At 41.2% G+C, this 26,704-nt stretch overlaps 1 protein-coding gene across 6 annotated transcripts in view; it reads left to right on the top strand.

Annotated features, from left to right (window-relative positions):
* The window catches only part of BACH1 (BTB domain and CNC homolog 1), a 42,507-nt gene extending 19,469 nt beyond the window's left edge, over positions 1–23,038 (top strand). For 5 of the 6 annotated variants that reach the window (XM_084628605.1, XM_084628602.1, XM_084628606.1 and 2 more), the window contains 3 exons: positions 1,201–2,586; positions 4,989–5,195; positions 20,070–23,038. In XM_084628605.1, coding sequence (XP_084484731.1) covers positions 1,201–2,586; positions 4,989–5,195; positions 20,070–20,528 — 2,052 coding nt within the window. In that variant the 3' untranslated portion in view covers positions 20,529–23,038. The remainder of the gene's footprint in view (positions 1–1,200; positions 2,587–4,988; positions 5,196–20,069) is intronic. The other variant, XM_084628604.1, reaches the window with a different exon arrangement.
* The last annotated feature ends 3,666 nt before the right edge of the window (positions 23,039–26,704 follow it).

The raw sequence follows: 26,704 nt of genomic DNA, 5'->3' as shown, positions 1-26,704 counted from the left end.
TTTTATTCGCTGTCACGGTCCGCCACCTTTAAGTTGAGTAGTACTTTACTCTGCAAGTAGTTCCTTTGATTTCAGTGAATCTGTTCGTGGCATAAGTTAGTACTAAACATGAAGGGTTCGTAGAAGGAACCGGAATCTCTCCCTAAACCTTTATGGAAGTAAGAGTATGAGATTGGCGTTAAAACGGAAGAGAACAAATTTCTTGGACTCTTTTGGGGGGTATTCAGTGAGTATTGTATTGCTCTGTGAGATGATTCAGATCCCTAGCAGAAATAGGGCTTGTAGTAATAGGGTGTGGAGCTTTCAGAAATCGACCTGATTCCAGTGAGTCATTAAACTAAGAGTAATTTGTCAGTTTGCTATCTGTTCAGACAGAAATCAAATTTCCTTTTAATGGGAGGAACTGAGGATGGAGGGTGTACCCTGTACTAAAGGAGTAAATAACCAGTTATGACCAAATTACTATTATTGACTGATATCAGAATCCGTAACACATTAGACTGTGAATGAATAATGGCGGCTGCATTTAAAAAGGAGTGTGTTAGATGTCAGGAGTATAGTGACTTTGCCAGTAAATTATCCTGGAGTACCTTGCGTTTTGAAAGGAAACCTGAAAATATAATCCTGCTTTTGCATCTGTTTACTGCTCTTCAGTGAACAGTGATACTTTAATCTTTGAGGAATAGTAATATACTGGAATTTATCAATTTCTTTAACACTGTGAAGTAGAACGCTACTATAAAAGGGTCACAATAAAATCCTGTCATATCAAAGATGGATTTTTAAGGGAAGTTGGCTAGATATAAGTGTTGGTTAATTTCTTTTTAAGGAAAACCACCTTCTCTCCTCTCCTCATTTCTGCTCACCATTTCCCCACAGGACTGGATCTGTTTGTTCATTAATTCCTGTTTGACGTGACCGAGCAGGGAATGTTCCTGTGATAGGAGCCCCCATTTGCTGTCTTAAGCCCAGGTAGACCAGACGCCAAATCTTTGTCAGCAAACAGTTGTAGGACCAGGATAAGTAGCTCGCATGTCATTGGGCAGGGAAGATTTGAGTCCGTTTCATATTGACCTCTTATATAAGAGTGACAAGACTGTGGTTTGTGTCAAGTGTCAGCCTTACAAGAAATGGGCCATACTAACATGTTTGTTCTTTCTTCTTTTTTTAAAAAAAAAAAAACAAAAAAAAACCAAACAGGTGACACTTAAAGGATTTGCTCCTTTGCTTCAGTTTGCATATACTGCCAAACTTATTTTAAATAAAGACAATGTGTCTGAAGTTTGCAAGTGTGCAAAATTTTTGGGAGTACATAACATTGAAGAATCTTGCTTCCAGTTTCTCAAATTCAAGTTTTTGGACTGTAAAGCAGACCAGCAGGAATGCCCTAGAAAGAAATGTTGTACCTCACGCTGTGAGAAAGCAAACGTTAACGTTGCCCTTGTGGATGATGGGGGCCTAGAAATAGATGACGAAGTGGAGGAATTGTTGGAAACCGGATACACTGCAACTCCTAATTCAAAGCTCAGCAAAGGTGAAGAAAATGCAAAAGTATCTCCTCATCTCCAAGATAATACCAATCAAACATGCGATCCTGCATATTTAGAAAAAGATAATGTTTCTGGCTTGTTTTCCCTATGCCCAAAATATAGGAAGTTCCAGAAAGCTTTTGGGAGTGACAAAGTCCATACTGCAGAGATTGGTTCCAGTATTAAAGATGATCAGGTAACATCAGCTACATCCATTCATCAGAGTGAATCATTTAATGATGCCATACGAAAAGCTCAGGAGTGCACAGCTGTGCAGCTGGTCTCACAATGTGAAGAGACTCAGGTAGAAATGGAAGAGGGGGAGAAAGAAGAGGAATTGAAGAGAGAATCTGTGTCTCAGAGTATCTCATATCCTATGGAGAAAACAGATGTTGCTTCTTTTCCCCAAAATTTTTCTGTTGCACCTCATGAACTTTATTCTGCACCTTTTCTAAATGCATATGAGCAATACAGCAACTTGAATTTCAGTAGTATGCAAAACACAGTTGTAGCTGAAAAAACTGTGACAGGTACTGTAGTTAGGAATGATAAACCAGTCAGTGAAAATCAAGATGATTCGCTTTTGAAGTCTGATTTGTGCACTCGAGAAGACATAAGCATTACATCAACTAGTGACCGAAGCAGTGTGGAGAGAGAGGTAGCTGAACACCTAGCAAAAGGTTTCTGGAGTGATATTTACAATACAGAGACTGCTTGTCAAATGCGTTTGTCACCTGCAACAGCAAAAGAATGCTCAGAACCAGTATATTCAGGAAAAAAGTCAGAATGCCCATGGTTAGGTATCAGTCTCAGTGAGAGCCCTGAACCTTGTTCTCAAAGAACTTTTACAACTCTGAACTCTGTCAACTGCCCATTTATAAGTAATCTTGGTACTGAAGTATGCTCAAACAGCCCAGAGATAAATAGTGGAGATTATATCCAGGAACCACAACAAGAACAATGTCCATATACTTGTGTGATAAGTTTGGGAGAAGACTCTGAAACTGACACTGAGGGAGACAGCGAGTCATGTTCAGCAAGAGAACAGGAATGTGAGGTGAGGACATTCTGGCTATATTTTTGTTTCCATACATCTGTATGCTCTGTTCTGAAATCTAATTCTAGACCCTCTTAGTTCCAGACAGTTTTCTTGCTTGGTTTCAAAACACTAGGGGGAAAGTACCATTTTATTTCTCCGTCTAAAATAGTCAAAAAATCTGTTGGGAATACAGCTAGTAATTTTAAATAATTAGGTTGTTAAAGGAGGTTTATTGAAATTCATAATGTCTCTGAAGTGTGTGGAAATGTGCAAGATGAGAGGAGACATGTCGGTTATAGAGCTAATTGCATAATTTTCCTAAGGAAAAATTTTCTATCAAATATACAGTTTAGTTAAAATTGAATATTTTGCGTGAACATGTTTGGTTTTGACAAAATTTTCAATGGGGAAAAAACTGAAATGACTTTTCCATCTGTTTGATATTGAATTGTTTTGACTTAAATACATTTTAAAATATACTGTAAGTGTCAAAATGATTAAGTATTGCCAGAACAAAATGTTTCATATTAAAAACTTTTTGGAATTTTCATTCCACTGGAAACTTTGAAGTCTTGGATTTTGTTGCAATCTGGCGGCAAATATTTTTTTAGAAGGGCGGTGGGGATTGTGGTTTTTGACAAGCTGTACTCTGTATAATTCCAGACTACTTTTATATTGTGCATGTTTCTGCTGCTTTGGTTATATATTATCTGTCTTCAACTGCAGAAATTGCTTAATGCTTGTTTTTGTGATGAAGTGAAGCACTCCTGTTTTTCCTGTTCTGTTCTCCCCATCCCTCTCAATGCATTGTTTTTTTGTTCATATGGTAAACTTTTACGTTCAGCTGAATGTCGTAAGTAATCAATTTCCACAGACTATGTAGAAAAAATGGAAATTTATATGATTTTTAGAAATTCTAAAGTTACAATATGATGCTGTCATATAGAACTCTAAAGAAGTGTTTTACCTTTCAGGATTTAAGAACTGATTCAGCCCTCCCAATATAAGCAGTGCACAACTTGCATTGAAAGTAAGGGGGAAGCTACACTAGCTAACTCCAGTGCTGAATGTGTCCTATTCCTTAAATTCATGGAATGGTAAATGGCATTATTGTCTGGAGCAGCATTCCATCCGCTTCTTTAGTGTTAATGATGTCTCTGGTGGTAGTAGTAGAAACCCGTTGAAAGACTCCCTCCCTGCATTCAGTTCTTTAGGTGAAAGTAAGCTGATATTATTGTTGACATTTTTATTTTTAAGTCTGCATATATTCTCTTTATTGCTTACTTTAAAATATAAATATTGCATTTGAAAAATGAAGATGGCTTTCAGCATGAACCAAGCATTGGTGACAGGCCTTATAATGTTGGTATGTGTGCATATTTGTGGCATCTGCTGTCCCCAAAGGTCAAGCATGCATAGTGTGGGGGAGGCTCAATTCTATATATAATAATAGAAAGTGTTAAGCAACCTAAATACAGGAGTTGCAACCAGTTACCCTTACAATAGAAACAATTTTATACACATTTATAGATGTAAAATATATATGCAATATTATATATTGCTAATGATTTAGGGTGAAATTCAGACTATGCTGGGGGACGCCTCTAGAAGCTCTTAACTCAGGATTTCTCAACCTGTGGTTTGGGACCCAAAATTGGGTTGCCAAAATGTTTCAAAGGGTTGTGTGGTAGCTCCTATGGCTCCTGTCCCCCAGGGCTGGCTGGGCACTCAGATTTGGCCTAGCCATGATGACAGGGAGTCTAAGTCGGCCAAATTTGAGTGAGTGGCACTGCAACCTCATGAGCCAGGTCACAATTCCACAACTCCAGTTTGGTCCAGTCAGGTGGGTGTGGCCAAACCTGAGCAGCACTGCAACGCTGGAGGTTGCAACACTGAGAGCCAAGCCTAGCTAGCCCCACAGCATAGGAGATGCCACTGTGGGCCCATGGCGGGGCAGGACCCAACCCCATGGGGGGCCTTGACCCCCAGACTATTTACTGGGTTGTGACAGGACATAAACATTTACAAATGGGTACTGAGCCCAAAAAGGTTGAGAATCGTTGCACTAACTGATACCTGACATGTTGTGATCCACTGCACAGAAGTAAATTTTACTCTTAATTAATATTTTTTTGGAAAACCTGAGATTAAATGTGCAAAATCTTTGGATTACATCTACTGGATTCTATCAAGATATCTGTCTGAAATCTCGGGATTTTATCTATGTGACTGTGCAAACGTGATGACATTGCTTTTGCGCCTCTGGTTAATATTGGTGTTCTAGTTCTGCTCATGTTCTTCCAATGAAGTTGCTTTTTGTAAGTGTTTTATTAATTTCGAGAAACCTGTCCAGTTTAGCTAATTTTAATTTTGCTTGTATCAGTTTCCTCCTTGGTTCAAAACTATATTTTATATTTTAGGTAAAACTGCCATTTAATTCACAAAGGATCATTTCACTTTCTAGAAATGACTTTCAGTCATTTCTGAAAATGCACAAATTGACTCCTGAACAGCTGGATTGTATTCATGATATCCGAAGACGAAGTAAAAATAGAATTGCTGCACAGCGCTGTCGTAAGAGAAAACTTGACTGCATACAGAATCTTGAATCTGAAATTGAAAAACTGGTATGTATAGAAAATTCCTTAATGAGATCTGACTCATCCCTCAAATTAGGTTTTGTTTTTTTGGGTCAGACAGCTTGGTCAAATGTGGAGTAAGTGTGATTTTAGCTGCCTAATGTTAGGCACTCAACTTTGAAAATTTTGTTCACATACAGCACTTTCCTACAGTAATTTAATGTTGCTGTACTGATGCTATATTAAATAAAATATTAGGCACTCTATAGATCAAAACAGGGTATATTGTCTTTAAAATTACAGGTCTAAATAGACACTATGTAGCTGGGTAGCACCAAAACCGAAAGCCTTGTTGGTACTGTAACTTTTGTTTGGATTTGTAATTCATATTTTCTGTAATCTGTTTTAATGTTTCTTTGGGAGGGGTAGAAACTGTTTATAGGCTTCCTTGAAGAAGCATGTTTATTTAAAAGATTTAAAAAATCAAACTACAGAATGACTTTTTTTTTTCTTTTGTCCCATGACTCCACAGACAAGGACTTATGTATTCCCATGTAGTTAGTTACTTCCTGAAACAGTGATTCGCAGTCTGTGTAATGAAGTTGCTGAGAATTTTTATATGGAATAATTTGTAAGTTGTGATACTCCTTACTTTAGCTAGTTTTTTTTTTGGTCCCCTGGGGGGTCTGCTCTCACACCATAAAGATCAGCTAACAGCACATGTCTAGGCTCCACTGTGTCAACTGACATCCCAACCTTGAGTAGCACACAGCTTGGACATATACTGTGAGTTGAGCTTTGTGGTGTGAGAGCCGACACTTAGCTTGGGCTGGAGAGATGCTTCTTGAGTTTTGTGTGTCATAAACATGAGCTTCCCTTGTAGTAAGCAGTATTTAAGACTACTGGAGGAGCAAGAGAGGTAAGGTGGGTCTCAAAACAGTGAGCAGCTTCTTATCTGCAGTAGTAAGTTGCAGTAACAAGTTAGTGTTTGTTTCCTATAAATCCATTGTAGTAGTCTGATGGCCTCAGATTAAGTACTGATGTAGGAGGCCACTATTAGATCAGTGCATGGCTGCTCTGCTCCCTTCCCAGGACAAATAAACATTCTACTCTTGTCAACTTGGAAAAAACTGTGTAGGGTGATAGGCTTGTTCTTTTCCCTTCAGTTCTGACTTCAAATTGAAAAAGTAATAGATATTTTTCAGTTTCACTTGCCATATCTTGAAAAAGATAGACTAAAAGGAAAAGGCCATTGAAACTTTAATGTTCATATAAATATTTAAATTAAGCCCTAATGTAGACTAATTTTACAATAAGCAAGCAGTGTTTGCCTGAAATATCCCCACCTTTTTAGCTGGTTGACCTTAGGCAGGTGACCTGTTACCCTATTAAATATAAGGGAGATAAGAGAGAATCCAGAGTGTGGACTTTGAATTGTTTGAGGGAGGAATGCTGGTAGCAGCCAAACCTGGAAAGAAGTTTTGAGGTGATTGTTGTAACCTAAATGATCTGTTAATCAAGCCAAATCTCAGAAGGATGCTGAACTTGGCCTACATGTTCTGTGTTTGTTAGAATAATTTAGGAAAGGCAGCCACTCACAAAATACTTGAGATATGTCTGGCAAAGCAGGCACTGAATATTTGCCATAATGTCACTGCAAGTCAATATAGAGCTAATAGCGTACACAGCTAGTGTTTGCTTCTGTAAATGGACTTAATCTTACTCAAGGACATATCTATTACACAGTGTTTTTGTAAAATAGCATTGTATTTACTTGAAATACCTTAAGCAGAAGAAACAATTAAATGTAAACTAAACTATATACAAAACTGATTGGATGCTTTTACTAACTTTCTTACCCAGATATAATAAAATCTGAACTGAGAGTAGATGTTTGGTCTCTTTTCAGTTGCCCATATATTTTCCTCTTAAAGGGTAATGTTGATTTAATGCAGTAATTGCATTTAAGCATAGGAGACCTAAAGCTCTCGCAGCAAGAAAATCAATGTGAGTACAACTTATCTTCATTTCCTCATGTTTCAGTTTTGTTTCTTTGAATAGTGTCCATATGGGTGCTCCCCTTCAGGTGCTGGTGAATCCCACCTGGCCTTGATCAGAGATTTCTGGTAGCAGTACTCATTCGGACTGCACATGCACCAACATGTTGTCATGCCTTTCACCAAGGGTATATAGGGCTGTACAGGCAAACCACCCTCAGTTTCTTCTTAATTACCTCTGACTGAGATGGAGTGTCAGCATGCCTGCTTCACTATTGATAAGCTTATTATTATTTTTCTCATCCTTCACCTAATTCCTTGGTAGCTAAGATGTAAATGAACATGACAGATGGCAGCATGCTAAACTGAACACTTACAACAAAGATAAAAAACTCCTTGATCTTTTTGGCTGTAAGGCTTGCTCATCTGTGACCCTACAGTTCAGGATCACAAATTATCAAGCCATTATTGCAAAATATGATCATATCAGTCATTCAACATTCACGTCATTCATTGAACATCTTCCAGCAGAATATTGTGATCACTTCCAGGCCAGCATAGCCAAGGGTCAGCTTATGCGCAGTTCACTTCGTCTATGCTGTCATGATGCATCTACCATCTTGGCTTCAACTCTCTGGATTTCCTAGGGTGGTCCAGAATACTGTTGAAGATCTCTCCTTCGATGGACTGAAGCTCTTCTCTGAGACAACTGATGACTTGCCATACATGTTGAAAGATTCGGAGATCTGTACATCTGCAAACAAATGAAGATTTAGCAAATGCAGTGATCCCACCCTGCCCAACTTTAGGAGTTCTGCAGATGTGCCAAGCCTCCTAGGAAGAGGCTGGGCTTCATAAGAGACCACCCACTACATCTGCTTTGGCCACTCAACTATCTTCATCACTGAAATGTCAATTTGATGGACTAGTCTACACTCTGGAACAGTGCTGTTTTTTGATCCTTCAGTTATGCCAGTTTACCTGCTTTCCTTCCTTTGGTAACAATCTCTCTTGATTTTAACCAGCATAGGACGGGATTACATCAAACAAACTGGAGTTGGAGATTATAACATCCGATTACTCCATCTAGAGTACATCTATCACTCAACCCACCCCCTTTCCCTATCCCTTCTCAGGGACCCCTTGCACAAATACTTGCTGAGACAAGAAATCATCTCCCTCCTTTGGTTAGGAGTGATAGAACCAGTTCTACCTCAGCACAGGTGAAGGGTATTTTATGGTCCTAAAAATAATGAGGGATGCGGGAGTGGAGACTGCTAAACATTTTTGTCAAGGCATAAAAGTTCAGGATGGTGATTCTGGCAGCTCTGATTCCATCAGAGGATTGGTTTTCAGCCCTCAACCTCCAGGACACCTATTTCCCTATTGCAGTTCATCCATCTCACAAGAGATTCCTTTGATTTATAATGGGTCAAGACCCTTTCCAGCATCAGATTCTTCCTTTCAGTCTTTCCTTGGCTCCAAGGGTATTCTCCAAGGTGTTGGAAGTTATCACTGCCTACCTTCCTCAGCTGGAGACAATAGCTTTTCCATATCTTGTTGATTGACTGATCAAAGGCTGATCTTACAATGAAGTTTTCAGCACTGTCCCTGTTTCTCAGGTTAGCTCAGCATCCAGCTCAACATCAAAGTCCACTTTGGCACCAGTACTAAAAGGTTAGCGTTCATAAGAGCTTCCTTAAATGCTGTAACAATCAGACAGGAACAGGTTCATGACTCTCTCAAATCTAGTGGAAGAGATTCAAATAAGCCCAGAGACATCCACAAGCAATTGTATTCAGTTACTGGGACACGTGGCAGCTTGTGCCTTGTGACACAGCGTGTCAGATTATATCTCCACCACTTCCAGGGGTGGACCAGAACAATTTATACTCCAGACAGATCAGTCTAGACAGACTGGTGTTGGTCCCTCAAAAAGATGGGACTCCCTCAGTTGGTGGAAGGATCCCCACAACATCTGTGTAGGTGTTTCGTTGGTTCAGCATCCTCCAATCATTACCATAACAGATGAGTCTTCTCGGATGGGAAGCACACTTGGAGATGCACAGCATTCAGAGCAGGTAGTCAACACAAGGAGCTCATTTACACATCAACCTCCTGGAGCTGAAGGCGGTCAGGAATGGTTGCTTATACTTTCTGCCATTAATCAAGAGCACATCCATCAAAATCATGACAGGCATTGTAGTCTGCATATTGTACATCAACCAGCAAAGAGGGGGAGCAGAGATTTTGTTCTGGATCGCGGTCTATATCCACTACCGCTATGAGCTAGCAAAAGTGCCACCACTAATAGTCAAGGCGCACTCAGCTAGAGGGCAAGCATCATCAGCGGCCTTCCTGACTCGGGTGCCAATCCAAGAGATCTGTAGAGCTGCTACCTGGTCATCCGTCCGCACGTTAATGTCCCATTATGCACTTACCCAACAGACCGGGGACAATGTTGGCTTTGGCAGAGCAGTGCTGCATGCTGCAAGACCATGAACTCTGAGCCCACCTCCACTGACACTACTTGTGAGTCACCTAGAATGGAATCGATACGAGCAAGCACTCGAAGAAAAAATGATTACCTACCTTTTGTAACTGTTATTCTTCGAGATGTGTTGCCTCATGTCCATTCCATAACAGCCCTCCTGTCTGCCCCTCTGTCGGAGTTGCTGACAAGAAGGAATTGAGAGGGCGTAGGGCTGGTGAAGCCTGATATACTGACTCATGAGCGTGGCACTCATGGGGGCGCTCAACGGATACCGCTAAAGCAAAAATCTTTGATCGTGCATGGGCATGTGCACACCTAGAATGGAATGGAATGGACATGAGCAACACATCTCAAAGAACAAGAGTTGCGAAAAGGTAGGTAACCATTTTTTATTGCATTTGCCAGAAAAGTAGGGGAAATAGGGATGTTAACAGGGGACACCCTCCCTTTGTTACAGTATTCTTCAAAGACAAAGTATCGTTACAACCACATGTGAAATGTTTACCTCCAAGCTATTGTCTGAATTTCATCTCAACCAAGTTATCCATCTCCTGTCTTTTTTTTCCCCCAAAGCCACTTACGAAAGGCAGAGTCCTGACTAGTCTTACCTTGGATGTCAGGAGGGCGTTAGCCTTCTGTGACAGGTTGGATCACAGAAACCCCCAACCGATGTGCCAAGACTACTTCTGCCCCTGCCTTCCCTGCCAGCTTGGGACTCCAGAACTCTGCCTGGCTGTGCCAGACATGCTTGCCGGCCACAAATACAGACCCAGGTCTGAACAACGTCCCACAAACTGCAAGCTTAACTGAGAGCAGCTTACAGAAGTATGCCTGTCTTTAACACTCAGATTCCAACTCCCAATGGGATCCAAACCCCAAATAAATCCATTTTACCTTGTATAAAGCTGATACAAGGTAAACTCATAAGTTGCTCGCCCTCTACAACGCTGATAGAGATGCACAGCTGTTTGCCCCCCCCCCCAGTATTAATACATACCCTGGGTTAATTAATAAGTAAAAAGTGATTTTATTAAAGAAAGAAGGTTGGATTTAAGTGATTCCAAGTAGTAACAGACAGAACAAAGTGAATTGTCAAGCACAATAAAATAAAACATGCAAGTCTGAGTCTAGTACAATAATAAAACTGAATCCAGATAAAATCCTCACCCAGTAAACTTCCTTTTACAGACTAGTCTCCTTCTAGTCTGGGTCCAGCAATCACTCACACCCCCTGTAGTTACTGTCCTTTGTTCCAGTTTCTTTCAGGTATCCTTGTGGGTGGAGAGGCTCTCTTTAGCCAGCTGAAGACAAAATGGAGGGGTCTCCCAGGGGTTTAATAGACTTTTTCTTGTGGGTGGAGACCCCCTCCTCTCTCCTATGCAAAGTCCATCTACAAAATGGAGTTTTGGAGTCACCTGGGCAGTCACATGTCCATGCATGACTGAGTTCCTTACCAGCCAGGCCACATTCCTGGAAAAGCCCAGATGTGGATTGGTGTCTCCAAGTTCATTGTTGGCTTAAGGGTTTCTTGATAGGGCACTTACTGAGAATAATCTTTTCTCATGAAGCTGACCAACTGCTTCACTAAAACCTTAGAATCAAACAAGTATGCAGCCAGTATTCATAACTTCAAATACAAAAATGATACATGCATACAAATAGGATTAATAGATTCAGTAGATCATAACTTTTACCGAGATATGTTACATGGCATATGTAGTAGCATAAAACACATTCTAATTATGTCATATATACGTTCATAAGCATGTTTCCATAAAAATGCCTTCTATTGTCACACCTTCTGTTTGGACAGAACCAAATCATTCAGAAAGTCTTCTAGATTGTTTGTCTCTACTTCTGAAAGGTCTGTAGGGTTTGCAATGTCCAGAGGCTTTCAAGGTGGATTTCTAGTTGTATTTATCAATCTTCCAGTTTATACAACCTCTTCTTATGGTGTTGGCCCATTCCACAAGGCCTCTCTCTACTTCTGTCATTACTCAAATGTGTTCCTGTTCTGGAGATTTGCAAAGCTGCACCTTCATCTTCAGTACATACCTTTTCCAAACTTTGTGATAGTTCATTCTTCTAAATCAGATGCATCCCTTGGAAATAGTCTTGTCTTTACTCATGGATTTGGCTCTGAAGCTCCCTCCTCCAGTTGTGAGGACTGCTCGATAGTCACCTGAATTTGAGTATGCATAGGGACACTACTCAAAGGAATAGTTACTCAGCTTGTGCAGTAACTGCAGTTGCTCGAGATGAGTCCCTATGGGTGCTCCTCTACCCATGTCCTTCCCCTTTAAGAGTTTCTTCGGTGGGACTTTGTGATGGAGAAGGAAGTTAGGGTAGCTCACCCTCAAATGTAGGGTACATGCTCAGGCCAAACAGGTACTGCTACCAGAAATCTTTGTTCAAGGTCGCCCAGGGCACTTGCACACCTGAAGTGCAGCTCCCATAAGGGGACACATCTGGAACTCTATTACTATACAAGATGAATAAACTCTCCTTATGACCCCCCTTTTTTTTTAATCTTTTAAACATACTGAAAAAAACTAACTCCATCATGACAAATATTGACACCCCTATAGGTCACCAGCAGGGTTGGAACCTTTAAATCCACTGCACAGACCTCTCCTATTTGAATTAAGGAAGTAACTGATCGCAGTATTAGGTTGTCATCCTCTGTGTAAACCAGCAGTAGAGGAGATTGAGACACATGCACTTTGTCAAAGGGTTTCATAGATATTTGCTAAAAGCAGAGTAATGATGAGTCTTGGAAATCTTGAGTTTCATTCCAGATGCTGAAGGGGAGTATTCTGTAGTGGTCACACTCTTCTGCATCATCCCCTCCAACATAACACTTTCCCAGTCCTGTATCTTCTCCACCCCTTATCCCAATTTGTTCCTTCGCCTTCCCACCCACAGTCCAGCTCTTGTCTGTGTTCAAGTCAGGCACATTCCTTTTCTGTGCTGCCTCGGTGGCACAAGTAGAAGGTTCATTAAGAGCAAAGGCCAATCTCCCTGCTTTCAGTTTCAGTGCCTGTTCTGTAGCTTCTGGGAGCTGTAGTTTCAGGGAAAGTCCTGCTGAGACCTTGTAACTCTGGGCTGGAGTCTGGCACTGTATTATGCAATGGGAGTTAAGTCCTGACTAGATTTCTTTATTACTGACGAGAAGGTCCATTGTCTCCAGCTCTGCTTCAGGGTCAGATGTAACCCGTCGTCACTGGCAATTTCTCCTTTCTTGGATTGGAATTAGGAGTTCCTCTGGGTTCCCCCTGCCTCCACTGGTTCAGGAGATCTATCTGCAGGTCAGTCAGTATGGAGTCAGCAAGTTAAAACTGCCAAGGCCTGGTCAGGGCTATTATCTTCAAAACCCCTATGTCTGTTTGCCCCACTTTCCAATTTGCTGAATCTTTTGTCTTCAGGTGGGGGTAAAACAATCCATCTGAGCCTCAATATTCTCAGGTTGACATCTTAACTACTTGATTGCCAAAATGCTTGATGAGAACAAATTCTTCAGAAGTCTGGTGGCTGCTACTGAAAAATAGGAACTTTTTGACTAAATTAATCTCTTGCTTTGAACATTATCTATTGACACTTTGAACTCTACCAGGCTATATGGGTTGTGATTTCAGCTTCCATCCTCCTACTTGGGACAACAGTCCTGACTCATTTTATAATCAAGTTTTGTGAAAGTTGCTCCATGTTCCACTGGGGGCATTGCATGAAGTACTGGCCCAGCCATCAAAGCAAAGCAAAGGAAATTAAATTTCTTCTAAGCGATGTGCTTTGCTATGTTGTGGGTACCGTGGGGCAGATGTATTTGTTTAGCTGCCCTTGGGATTTTCCCCTCTGTGTGTGTGTGTTTTTGCTTTGGGGTCAGTCTTGTGTTGCAGAGCTCCTGGAACCTCTGGTCTGCTGTCTTTCAAGGTGGTATCTGTACCATGTGTGACAGATGTGAGATCTTGGAAGCATGGATACTTCACAAACCTGTTATACTGTGATGGCCCAACATGGCCAAGGGATTAGGCATAAACTTTTGAATCTATAAATGTGGTGTGTGTCTTTTGTGAACTGGGGATTGTATTGTAGCTTTATGGAGAGGTTTCAGAGTAACAGCCGTGTTAGTCTGTATTCGCAAAAAGAAAAGGAGGACTTGTGGCACCTTAGAGACTAACAGTCTCTAAGGTGCCACAAGTCCTCCTTTTCTTTATGGAGAGGGTTACTGTGCTATCCCCCAGGAACTAAAATCAGTTGTGGGGGTTTAACAGCAGATCCCAGGACAGGTAAACCACTCCAGAGAAGTATAAATACCTGGGGTGGAATTACATATATGGATTCAGACTGGGTTCAAGAGGTCCAGGAGATGAAGAAAGGACTTTTTGTAGGAACAGTCTTTCTAACCCGGCTGCATGGCCCTGGTTTTGATCCAGAAGCTGACATGAGATTGTAACTTAGAGGACAAAACCACTTTGGAAGGATTGGAACCTGCCAGGGTCTCCATGTGGAAGATGGGTGACACCTGCTAAGCTTAGTATGTATGTAGATTGCTTATTTTATTATATGTTATCTCTGCAATGAACTGTGAAAGCTGGCTCATCACAGGCTTTGACAATGTCTCCCATTAAGAGAGCGAGCCGTAGGTGCTGAAAAAAGGACAGAACTGCTGGGATAGTCGTAGTGAATTTCAGGAAGAATGCAAACCTAAATCCCTTGTCTGGAGGAAGAGGGATGTGGATCCTCACCTATGGAGAGGGGATGGCTGAGGTCTGAGACCTAAAGCGGGTAGAGGTGCAGTTAACCTCAGATGTGCAATATTATACCGCTGTGAAAGAGGGCATTCTTCATACCCATAGCTACAGCTCACAGAGTTTGGAGATGGCCAATCCTCTATAATATTGTAGACTGTGTGGGAAATGTGACATGGTTGGTGTCCTCATCCCCAGTTCCATTTTGCGCGGGCTAGCCTGTGTGTTTTCCCCAACACTTGCCAGTGTAGCATTCAGCTAATACAATGATAGCATCCATTGTATGCCTTCATGCTGTCTCTTTCACAGAATTTGCAAAACTCTTCTTGAAAACTCTGTTTGTAGTTTGAAGTAAAAATTTTGTTCCTTGCTGAAGTATGATCTGGGAGAAGGGAAGTGAAATTGCAGTTATTTCATGTCCTGCAGTCCTAACCTAAAGTATATTTTGGTAGTCTTGCCATCCTTACTCACGTAGAACTCCTCAGCCACCTTCCAAGGGGGGCTTATACCGTTAGCTAATCTCCAACCAGTGGGCATATGCAGAGGCCATGCGAATAAGAGGATGCTTTCCAGTAACTGTACTTGAGGAATGGTGCCTCTGTATATTCATGCTCCCAACCCACTTTCCTCATTTTGGTCTTGGGCTAAGGTTTCCAAAATTAGGGAAGGAACTGAGATGTGGTTGGGGCCACCACCTCTTGTACGCTTGGAATTCTGCAGGAAAGGAAAGGGTGAGTATTCCCAGCAGACTTTTATCTCCAGAAGATTCTGCTGCTCAATACCAGGAGATGCCAGTTCCACAAGTTTGAATATGGGGATGTGACACTCTGAGCAGTAATTACTGGCAGGTAACCTCAAAATTAATTGGTATTTTTATGTTGGTAATTAAAACTAGTGCTGCTAATTTGGAAGAGCTCCTTCTAACTTAGTTAAAATATTGGTTATATCCAATAATTAGTATTCACTGTAGATAGAAAAATACCTTAACTGGAAATATTTTTGGGAGATATAGGATTTAGTACTAAGTAACAGTCCACATCAGTTTACCAATACAATATGCAACTAAGTGCCTCAGCATACACAAGATGTGTGTATATTGATTGACTTCAGAAAGGAAGCAGCAGCTCCTGCCAGCCTTGCTTCCCTCTGTTAACTAGTGGAAGTGGGGCAGCAAAACACTGTTACTGATTAGCTGACGTGGGAAGGACTGGCAGCACCTGCTTCCCTGCAAAGTACCACTAAAGAGTTCATCAGTTTTTTTCAGGGAGATAGTAGTGAAGGATGCTGTTTGAAGCTCTGTTGCAAAAGGAAAGCTTGGAGGAAAGGAGAGAATATGGAAGTAAAACTTTAAAAATATTTAAATTGTTTATGAACGAAGGAGTCAATGTAGCATATGAGCTGGTGGATAAACAGGGTATGTAGTCTAGGTTTTTTTTGTTTTTTGGAGAGAAATTCATTTGTTTAAAGCTGCATCAACCGATTATATTGCACCACTAAGTCTTACGCTTGTTTAATCTACATAGCCCCCTGCCTCTAGCCTAGTCCATCTCTACCATCTGGAGAATTCCAGGTTAATCACAACTTGATTTTACTGCCACCTGCTTCATTTAACTTGCTTTTTCCTACTTCTCCACTCTTTCTTCTTATCCTCCTCTGTGTCCTCCCCTCATCCTAATTGTCCCATCAGTCAGTCCTTGCCATCTCCATGTCCGTTTCTTGAGCCTCTCCTACCCTGGTAGCCTCCACTTCCACCATCCATCTTAAAAGCCCGTAAACAGTCACAATTTAGTACAAAATGAACAAAAACCCCACAAGCATTGTTAAATTATCTGAGCCCTCCATACCATATGAATATGTACGTAGCTTGAATAAGTGCATTTTCTTTGAGTGCTTGCACATGTTCATTCCACTTTGTGTGTGAGCACAAGTGCACTGAAACCAGAGATTTTTTTCCCACACTGGAACTTGTTGGGGTTGTGCATGTGCCCACTACGCTCTGCTGGGCGAAGGTATCAAGGGTCACAGAGCCCTAAACACCAGTGCTCCCCCTAATTCTTTCTCACTGCCTGTTGTCAGCATTCAGAGCATGTTTGAGCTAGTTATGCTCTTTCCCAATTTCTCTTTAGAGAAAGTTTTTCTAAATGTTGTAGTAGTAGTACATAGGTAGTTTTAGCATAGTTCTAATTAACGGTACATTTAAAAAAAAATTGTTGCGTTTCCTTCTAGCTTTAAGCTCAGTACTGGGGCATGCTTAAATTCCCAGGATTTTTCTGCTATTCTTGCTGTAACAAATCTATGCCAATCAGCGATCCCCACTCTCACTGTTTAAAGTGTTTGGGAGAAGGGTACGTGAGGCACAAGTGCCCTATCTGTAGGTAGGTTAAGACGAGGATTGAGAAGTTCAGCTTTGACATTTCTTGGTGGAAGCAACTTTGCATGCACGCACATCCAGAATCCTGCTGCTCAGTACATGGAGGTTGACTCTACTGATCTAAGAGCGTACGACTACGCTCAGTGGCATCTCCTCATTGCCATTGTCTATCTCCAGTACTTCACATGCAGCAGAAATAGAGTACTTAGATCTCTTTTAGCTAGAAGAAGCCCTCTTCATCTTCTAGGGCTAGATGATCAACAGAATCACACAAGAAGAAAACCAGTACTAAGGTTTAGAGCTAAGCCAGCTCCAGCTAGGTGCTCCCTAATATTCCATTTGTAGTTTAGCAATGTAGAGCCATTGACTCCAGCATACAACGTGTTACTGTCGAGACTGCTTCCATTTCCAGACTTTCTATGATATCGACTTCACCTACGATGCATCTTATGCCCTTGGTACTGATGACTCCTGAAGCATACATGGCAACCAGAACCACTTTTCCCTGTCTGTGCTAGACTCACCATTGATGCAGGATGAAGTTCAGGTACCAATTATTCCTGCTACACAAGCTCTGGTACTGGGGATCTCTTCAACATTTACTTATTCAGCACCATTAGAGACAGAGCACTTGGTGCCATAGTGACCAGAAGCTCTTAACAGAGCAGATGTACAATACCTTCAGCAGGACCGCTGTCCAGTGTTGCATCACATTGGCCCTCAGATTATGCTTACCCTTCAAAGTTAAGGGTGGATTCTTACCTTTGGGGATCCCATCACAGAAGGCCATATGCTTCTTCTCATTTATCCTTGGTCTCAGCACCCTCATTTGTGTAATAGCAGGTCCTAGGAGGGGATACTTTGTGGCTTGGCCCAAGTACCATATCATGTACAGCAGTGGCCCTTTTGGAATCTTTTGTGGTTCCTCCAGACTCTGTGCCGTATGTCTGTTACCATGAAGGCAATGTTCTCTACCCAGTACTGATCCAAATACCCACCAAGCAGATGATCTATTTCTCCAGTGCCTGCTTCTTTTGGTACAGCACTTCAGCAGATGGCAGAACAGGTGGACTCTATAGTGCCCCCATTAAACAGTTCCTCATCATTTCCCAATGATGCCACTGTCTCTGAATCATCTTTTCCAGTTCCAGACATTCATAAGATGTATTAGAAACTTAAGAAAAACATAGCCATCTCTGTTGGAGATACAGGGTCTGCTCAAGTGACTTTACCTGTTAATGAGGTTGTGTTGGAACCTACCAAAATCCTTTTGGCAATCCATCCCCTCCCTCCCTTGTCTGACACTTATTGTCGAAAGGACCAAAGAGGTTCCAAGTTTGTTCCCAGAGATAGGAGTACTTTTATTTGTACCCAGCCACAGGATCTTTGGTAACAATGGCCATGCATAAAAAGGTGAGACAAGGATGATCTAAATCTACTCCCAAAGACAGATTCAAAGAAACTGGATTAGTTTGGGGGAGAGGTTTTATTCATTATCGAGATTACAATTTAGAATTTCAAATCAAGCTCTATGACATCCTCAAACTGTTATGTAATCCAATTTAGACCTAAAGTTGCTAGATAATGCTAAAGAGGACTACAGAGCTCTTGTTAGTGAGGGTAGTAAGAAGTTCATCAATGCACTTTGATCAGTCCTCTTTCGAAGAGGTTTGCTGCATAACCATGCAGAGTGCGCATGTGCTGTCCCAAAATTATTGCTGTGGGAGAAAGATCTGCTTTGCCGTGCTAGTGTGCACACGTGACCTGTGTAACACATCTCAAAGAATACCAGAAACTGAACAGGTTTGTAATAATTTTATCTTCTACAATAACCCTTGTCTTCCCTTCAGTCTCCCAGTTTTTGTAAATTCACTCTTGCATTATATATGTAATTACTTTGTAAGCTCTTCAGAGCAGGAACATTCTTTTTTGTGTCTGTCTGACAACCTATTATGCTTATGGATGATCAGTGAATAAATACAATAACCCAAATGTTCAACTGGCATCCTCACTTAATATACTATTTCAGCAGTGTATTTTCTGTACTTAAGTACAGCAACAGAAATAGTACCAGTCTCCTCCTGTCCATTATTACTTCATCCTCTGTTTAAGTTCTCCACAGTTGTTACACCATTCCAGACAGTATTTTGAAACTGTATTGACTGACAGTTTGTCAGAGAGGATATTTTGGTTAGGATTACAGAGTGCTCTGCTTTATCCACCTACGCTCACTACATATTTTCCCCAGTTCCATTTGCACAACAGTCACAAAGGCTATAGAAGTCACCAGCCCTGAAAAGGGAAGTGGCAACGAAGAAGACATACATTCCCCAATTCAGAAACATTTACTTACACAAAGTGGAAGGAGAGGTACAATACCACAGAGGTACACAATATGGTGTGAAATCTGGATTTAAACTTATCTCTTGGAATACTGGCCTCAGTGAGAGTATAGTGTCTGGTATTAAATGTTTAATTTGTTAACATAACTACTTTGGTAGATCACTCCATTTAGCAATTTTATTGATCCTGTAGTAATTGCCTTAAACATGGTATCTTAATTACATGACCATAGTGATGACTAATTTTGGCATGCATATGCAATATGTTAAATAAGAATTAGCTTTTTTCACTTGTAGGTTCTGTTTTTCAAGTAAAACCTTAATTTTTCTGCTGTCAAGTTTTGAGATCTTTAAACACTTGTATAAGAATAAATTAAAATTAGTGCTGCCTCACAAATAGCATTTGAGGAATCACTAAGGTGATGGCATAAATTGTACAAGGGTGGAATTCTTCATTTGCAAGGCTTTTTTCATAGTTCAGTCTCCACATGACCACTATTCAGAACTTCTGTAGAGGAATTTGATTATAGATAGAATTGTGCAAAATAGTTCCGATGAAATATGACCTCAGAACTTCATTGTTTGGACTGATCTAAAAGATTAAATTCTAAAAGCCTGAAAAATGTTTTTCAGAAAATGTGAAATTATTTGAGAATGGACGTCTTTCACACATTGTCCTGGGATCACTTTTGAAACTTTAGCATTTTGTTCAGGTGAAAATAGTTTTTATTTAAATGTAAAAAGGTGGAGTTTTGTAAAGTTCAAATCAAAATCAGCTCTTTGCAAAAAAGCTACACTTGAGTCTGTTGCTTTTTATCATCACTTTAACATGTTATCTTTTTTCCAAGAAAAACAAAATACACATCTATTGGATTCAATATTTGTTTCAGCTTTGGTGAAGAGTAAAACTATACTTTTGATTTCAGAGCACTAAAATGTACAGAGTCAATAACCATGTGTCTCTTTGCAGCAAAATGAAAAGGCGAGCTTGCTAAAGGAGCGAGATCACATTTTGTCAACGTTGGGAGAGACAAAGCAGAATCTGACTGGACTTTGCCAGCAAGTATGTAAGGAAGCGGCATTGAGTCGTGAGCAAATACAGATACTTGCGAAGTATTCCACCTTGGATTGTCCACTTTCACTTTTAATTTCTGAGAGAGAACGAACGGCTCTTGATGGCAAGCCTGTGATCCCATTGTGTATAGAATTACCAAGTGGGCTTTCAGGTGCTGTGTCGGCCAGTGAACAGAGTTCTTGCTATCCATGTGTAAGAGGCACATCTGATACCACTTATAATCAAGTGCAGGAACTCTGTCCAATTTCTATGAAAACATCGGAGAAAACTTTACTTGTGGAACAATGTGGACAGGGTGGTGGTATCACAGATTTCTGTCAGCAGATGACTGACAAATGCACTACAGATGAATAAATCTGTTTTGTGATTGCCAACCTCAAACTTATGGGATTTAAAGTAAGGGTTTTAGCATTATTATAAAATGCCTTAAGTGAAGGGAAAGGCAAAACTTTATATTTTGCAAGTGCATTAACTAGTATCTGTCCATCTACATTACTCAGCAGATCTTTGGCTTTATTTTATGTAATTTCGGGGCATAATATTTTACATCACTCTAAGAAATGCGTCCATCTCTAAAAGCTTGTACGAGCGCTCAGCCCTTTAGTGCAAATAAATGGGATTACTTATAGTTGGATTAGGATACCAGCATCATGATGACTAGTGGAGTACTAGAACTACTTTCCTGATTTTGTGGCATCTCGACCCCAGATACTTTCAAAAATCTATTCTTGTTGTACAATGACTTGCTAGCAGATGATCTTATGCTTCCCTGTAAAATGTCTCATATGAGGGTCAGAAAACAAAGTATTTTGAAAGACTAGGATGGCTTATAAATGTTACAGTCATTGGGACCAGTGAGGATGTGTTTGAAAATAACTTTTAATCAGGTTACCTTTATGGGTAAACATAACTTTCAGTGCATTTTCAATGGCTTGTACTTTAATTCTAACCTTTTACAAGTATAAAAAGAAAATGAGCCAGTTGGGTTTTGTTCATTACTTATTTTGTAAAGAATAAACCCAATCTTTAAAATAAGACAAATGGGGGGAGGGGAGGAATAATCCCTGCTGTAGGGTTTTTTTGTTTCGCCTTGTGTTAGAGGCAAATTGCATACAAATATTCCCTCATTGCTTAGCTGCTGTTCTGATACCAGACATTTTAAGTACCGAACCTCACAATAGAAAAAAATTCACTTTGCTGGTTTACATAACAAAACATAGAAGAATCTTGTACAAGCCAATGGAATTCATTTTCTACCTCAGTGTACATTAACCTTTTTATGTTGGTGTGCATGTATGGAAGGTCATCTTTTGCTCCAATTGCGACTGTAAATATTGGCTTTGCAGGTTTATCTTATTTTATGGTGAGACAGAATTTTTGCCTCCAGGATACTAAAACATAACCCTTTCTGATAAGGTGCTTGATTTAAGCTCTCTCTATATAGGTAATTTAGCATTAATAAGATTTATATTATAAAAGTGTATTATGAACCATTGGCCAAATATAAAAGAGTTGACAAATCTCAACAGTACTTCTAATAACCATATGTAATACAAGTAAATACACTACCTCATATCCAGGTGATTTCAAGTTCATTCAGATCTATAGTGATAGATTTGTTTTTTCAAGACGAATTTTTTAGTGTTGCATAGCATTGTGATATGCAAGTTTAAAATAACTGAACTTTAGAAAAAAGTACTACTCCAATACAACTTGATGATGTGGGTTCTACTGGTTGTGGGTATCTTTTCCCTTCAGATTATTGAGAGGAGACTTTTTAAATGACTAGCATTTATATTTTGTGACTTTATAATGTATTTACTTATGAAGATCACGTGATGTCTTCTCCAGCAACCCACTAGCCCTCTTATCCCAATGCCCCATGATTAGTCAGTTTTGCCACCACATTTTTCTACTTACATTAACAACTTAGGGCCCTTTATATAACATTCTAAAGTAGGTCATATTCTAAAATGGCATAATACAATGAATTGAGACTAAATCATGGGTTTGCAACTTCATAGTCAGATTTTTATCAATAGGAATGATCTATTTTTTAAAGCCATTTGGTTGGGCTATCTGGGGCTGGCCAGGGTCTTGCGAATATCTAGTGGGCCAAAACGACAACTGTTGGGACTGGGGGTCAGCAGTGACCACCACTTAAGTCCTAAGGCTAGAATAGCCACCACAGAGGTGTTGTGCTACATTGCTGCCACCTGTTCATAGGTTGGCGTCTGAATTCTATCCCACAAACCCTCAGGATTCCCAGTGCAAAACCAACAGCTCTGGTTTTGTGTGTAGTATGGTGAAATTCATCCTGTGTGCTTAAACTTCAACATTTTCTAATACCAGCCTGGTTTGAAAAGTTTGAGGTAGTTCATTGCCTAACCAGCTGCATCTAAATACATTTTTGATTATTTAATACAATAGACCTACAGGTTGCATGTGGACTTCTATAGGCTACATCATCAACTTGCTAAAGTTAAGAATGAATGGCAATTTTATGATATAGGATTCTCAGGTAAATATTGTTTCAGTTGAAATACTCAATTTTGAACTTGTAAAAATACTTTAAGGCATGTTTAAAAATACCTTTTAAATTTGTTGGGCAAGATATTGTAAAGCCTTATCAGTAAAATGGCATACAGCGTGTAAAAAAGTGAAATAATTACAACTGATTTTGTATCTTTCATAATCCAATATTTTCTAAAAATACAATAAAAGCCAATGTCCTTTCTAAAAAGGCTTCCATTTTATGTACATCTCTTGCAGTGCGAAGCTAATGTTTACTGTTACATTACTCATTTATTTAGTACTACTAAAATTGATCTCTGGAAACAGTAGCATCATTATTTATACAGTTTACAAACTCCTGAATAATACAATAGCAAATATTACGGAATTGGAATAAAGTTCCCAAAAGTTTGATATTCATTGTGTCCTGTGTTTTGAGGGTTTCCTGTGGACTTTTTAAAATAAGTTATGAATTTTGCTGTTTGTTGGGGGTGGAGGGAGGAAAAAAGATGACTATCCTTAACATGTTGAAGAAATTCATTGTTCTTCTTTGAGTGCTGTCCCTGTGGGTGCTCCACTCTAGGTGTCTGTGTGTCTCGGTGCTGTTGATTGGAGATTTTCTGTAGCAGTGCCTGGTCAGGACACAGGCACTCAGTTGGTATCTCCCATCTCGTTGAAATCTTCCTGAGGGCCTGTATCCCGCACCCCCCTCAGTTACTTCTCAACCGTCTCTTCCCTAAAGATCTGCAGACCAAAGTGGAGGACCTCCCCTATGATAAAGACAAACTGTTTTCCAAAAAAAACACCAAACTACTTCACTCTATGAAAGATTTTAGAGCAACACTGCACGCCCTGGGTATTCACCCATTTTTTCCCAGGAGACAACGATACCAACCTTACCAAAGACCATGCACACAACAACATTTTCGGCCTCAACCCAAACCATATGACAAATAGGAATCGCTCTAGACCCCCTAAGCGCAGACAAAAATCAAGCTTAAGCAACCACCTCCCACTCATCTGGGAATAAACAATTTTCAAACGTTGGTCAAGAGTTTGTGCGACCACTCCTTGATTCCACAGCCTACTTACCCATTTGGCCACTGCCTCCAGAGTTTCAAACGTGCCCGGCAGCGTATTACACAGGATCGCTGGGTCCTCGAAATAGTTCAGTCCGGTTACTCTATCCCATTCATATCCTATTCTCCTACCCTTCCCCATCGCTCTTCAGGGACCCCTCTCACGAGCACCTACTTCATGTAGAAGTGGCTCACCTTCTCCAGCTAGGTGCAGTGGAACCTGTGCCACCGCAACATTGAGGGAAAGGATTCTTCTCCCATTACTTCCTGACCCAGAAAAAGATCGGGGGATGGAGGCCTATATTAGATCTATGCCGACTGAACAAATTCTTGAGGATACAAAAATTCTAGATGGTCATACCGGGCACAATAATTCCTGCACTGGATCAAGGGGACTGGTTCACAGCCCTCAACCTACAGGATGCTTATTTTCATATATCAATTCATCCAGCTCACAGATGCTTCCTACAATTCACAGTCAGTCACGACCATTTTCAATACAGTTCTTCCTTTTGCCTCTCCTCAGCGCCAAGAGTGTTTTCCAAAACTCTAGCCATGGTCGTGGCTCACCTCCACAAACATGGAATCACGCTTTTCCCCTACCTGGACGATTGCCTCAAAGGCAACTCCTATGGTGAGACGCTTCAAGCTACCTGTTCGGCCATCTCCCTCTTTCACAGCCTAGGCCTCCAAATAAACATCCAAAAATCCACTCTGACACCTACACAACAGATTGAGTTCATCAGAGCTCATCTCGACTCAATCCAGAGCAGGGCCTCGTTCCCATATCACAGATCCCTCACTTATCATGTAGCTCATATGCACGTGCTCTATTTGTCCCAGGACACAGGCAAGAATCTGTCTACAGCTCCTTGGTCACATGGCAGCCACCACCTTCATGGTCCAGTATGCCAAGCTACACATGAGATGTCTTCAGGGCTGGCTCAATTCCAATTTCAAACCCAACAGACACACCTTAGGGACACTGCTAGCTCCTCCTCCCAATGTTCTAGCTTCCCTACATTGGTGGACAAGACCAGAAAACCACTGCACGGGGGTTTCCTTCCAGCAACGATCCCCAATGCTCATGCTCACCACGGACGCTTCCCTAATCAGTTGAGGAGTGCATCTAGGGGGACGCAGGGGACAAGGCCAGTGGTCTGCATCAGAGACGCACCTACCCATAATTCGCTCAGAGCAGTGAAGCAAAAATGCCTGCACTTTCTTCCCCTCATAAAGAACAAATCTTTTCGGGTCTTAACAGTCAACATAGCATGTATGTACTACATCAACAGACAAGAGGGAGCCCGATCACATTCCCTTTGCGTGGAAGCCATCTGACTATGGAATTGGTGCATACAACATCAAATACAAATCGTCGCTTCCTACCTACCAGGCTGCCACAACACTACTGCCGGCGCACTCGGCAGACACTTCTCAACAGAACATGAATGGGAACTGCATCCCACAATACTTCATCTCTTCTCCCTCTGGGGCACCCAGTCAGTAGAGCTCTTTGCCACATCCCAGAATCGAAAATGTCAGCAGTTTTGCTCCAGAGCGGGACTCGGGACTGCATCCCTAGGAGACGCGTTCCTCATCCCGTGGAACAACTCTCTCCTCTATGCCTTCCCACCAATCCCTCTGCTACACAGGGTTCTTTGGAAGATCGTAGACGAGGCCCGGGCCATCCTTATTGCCCCGGCTTGGCCGAGACAGACTTGGTATCCTTACCTACTCCGCATGTCCTCCCGTCATCCATGGGCTCTCCCAAACAGGCCAGATCTCCTTTCCCAGGACAACGGACTGGTTCTTCAACCCCAGCTCCACCTGACAGCCTGGTTCCTTCATGGTTCCAAACCCATGAACTAGCCTGTTCCGAGCAAGTCCAATACGTCCTTCTGCACAGTAGAAAAGACTCCACTCATAAAACTTATCTGCAGAAGTGGAAGCGTTTTGTCCTCTGGTGCTCACGTAATCACCTAACGCCCAATACGGTGACCTTCCCTAACATTCTAGACTACCTCCTGAGACTAAAACAGGACGGACTTTCACTCAGCTCCATCAAAGTACACCTGGCGGTGCTTACCACCTTCCACGACCAGTTAGAAGGTTATTCACTCTTTACTCTACCCCACCATAAAATGATTTCTCGCAGGCCTGCAAAATCTCTATCCTAAAATTTACCTAACGGCAGCTACATGGAATCTTAACCTCCATTCAAGCCTTTGGCTACCTCCTCTCTTCTCCATATGTCCATGAAGGTAGCTTTCTTAGTTGCAATAACATCAGCAAGGAGAGTAGGTGAAATAAGCACCCTGATGGCCCATCCTCCCTACACAATCTTCTCCAAAGACAAAGTCAGTCTGAGACCACATCCTAAATTTCTCCCTAAGGTGGTATCCACCTTCCACCTTAACCAACCGATATACTTACCTACTTTTTATCCCAAACCTCACAAGACTCCACACGAAGCATCCCTACATACTCTCTATGTCAGGCGAGCAATTGCCTTTTACTTAGATAGGACTAAGCCATTTCGTAAATCTCCACAACTTTGTCTCCATCACCGAAAGATTGAAAGGTACTGCTATCTCTAAACAACATCTGTTCAAGTGGATCTCTGACTGCATCAGATCCTCTTAACGTATTCAAAATATTCAACTGCCCAAAGGCATTAGAACTCATTCCACTCGAGCTGTCTCAACATCCGTTGCCTTCCTACATAACGTACCCATTTCTGACATCTTTAGAGCGGCTACGTGGTCATCTGAACACGTTTGCCAAACACTGTGCTATCACACAAGATACCATGGCAGACACCACACTAGGCCATACAGTACTCTCTACAGTACTCACTGCCGCATCTCCAAAGTCCCACCGACCATAGTGGGTACTGCTACACTTTCACCTAGAGTGGAGCACCCACAGGGACAG

The sequence above is a fragment of the Lepidochelys olivacea genome, assembly GCF_965140295.1.
Source record: "Lepidochelys olivacea isolate rLepOli2 genome assembly, chromosome: 1".
NCBI lineage: Eukaryota > Metazoa > Chordata > Testudines > Cheloniidae > Lepidochelys > Lepidochelys olivacea.
The sequence above is the reverse complement of the archived record's forward strand: the minus strand, read 5'-3'. Positions and strand labels throughout refer to the sequence as shown.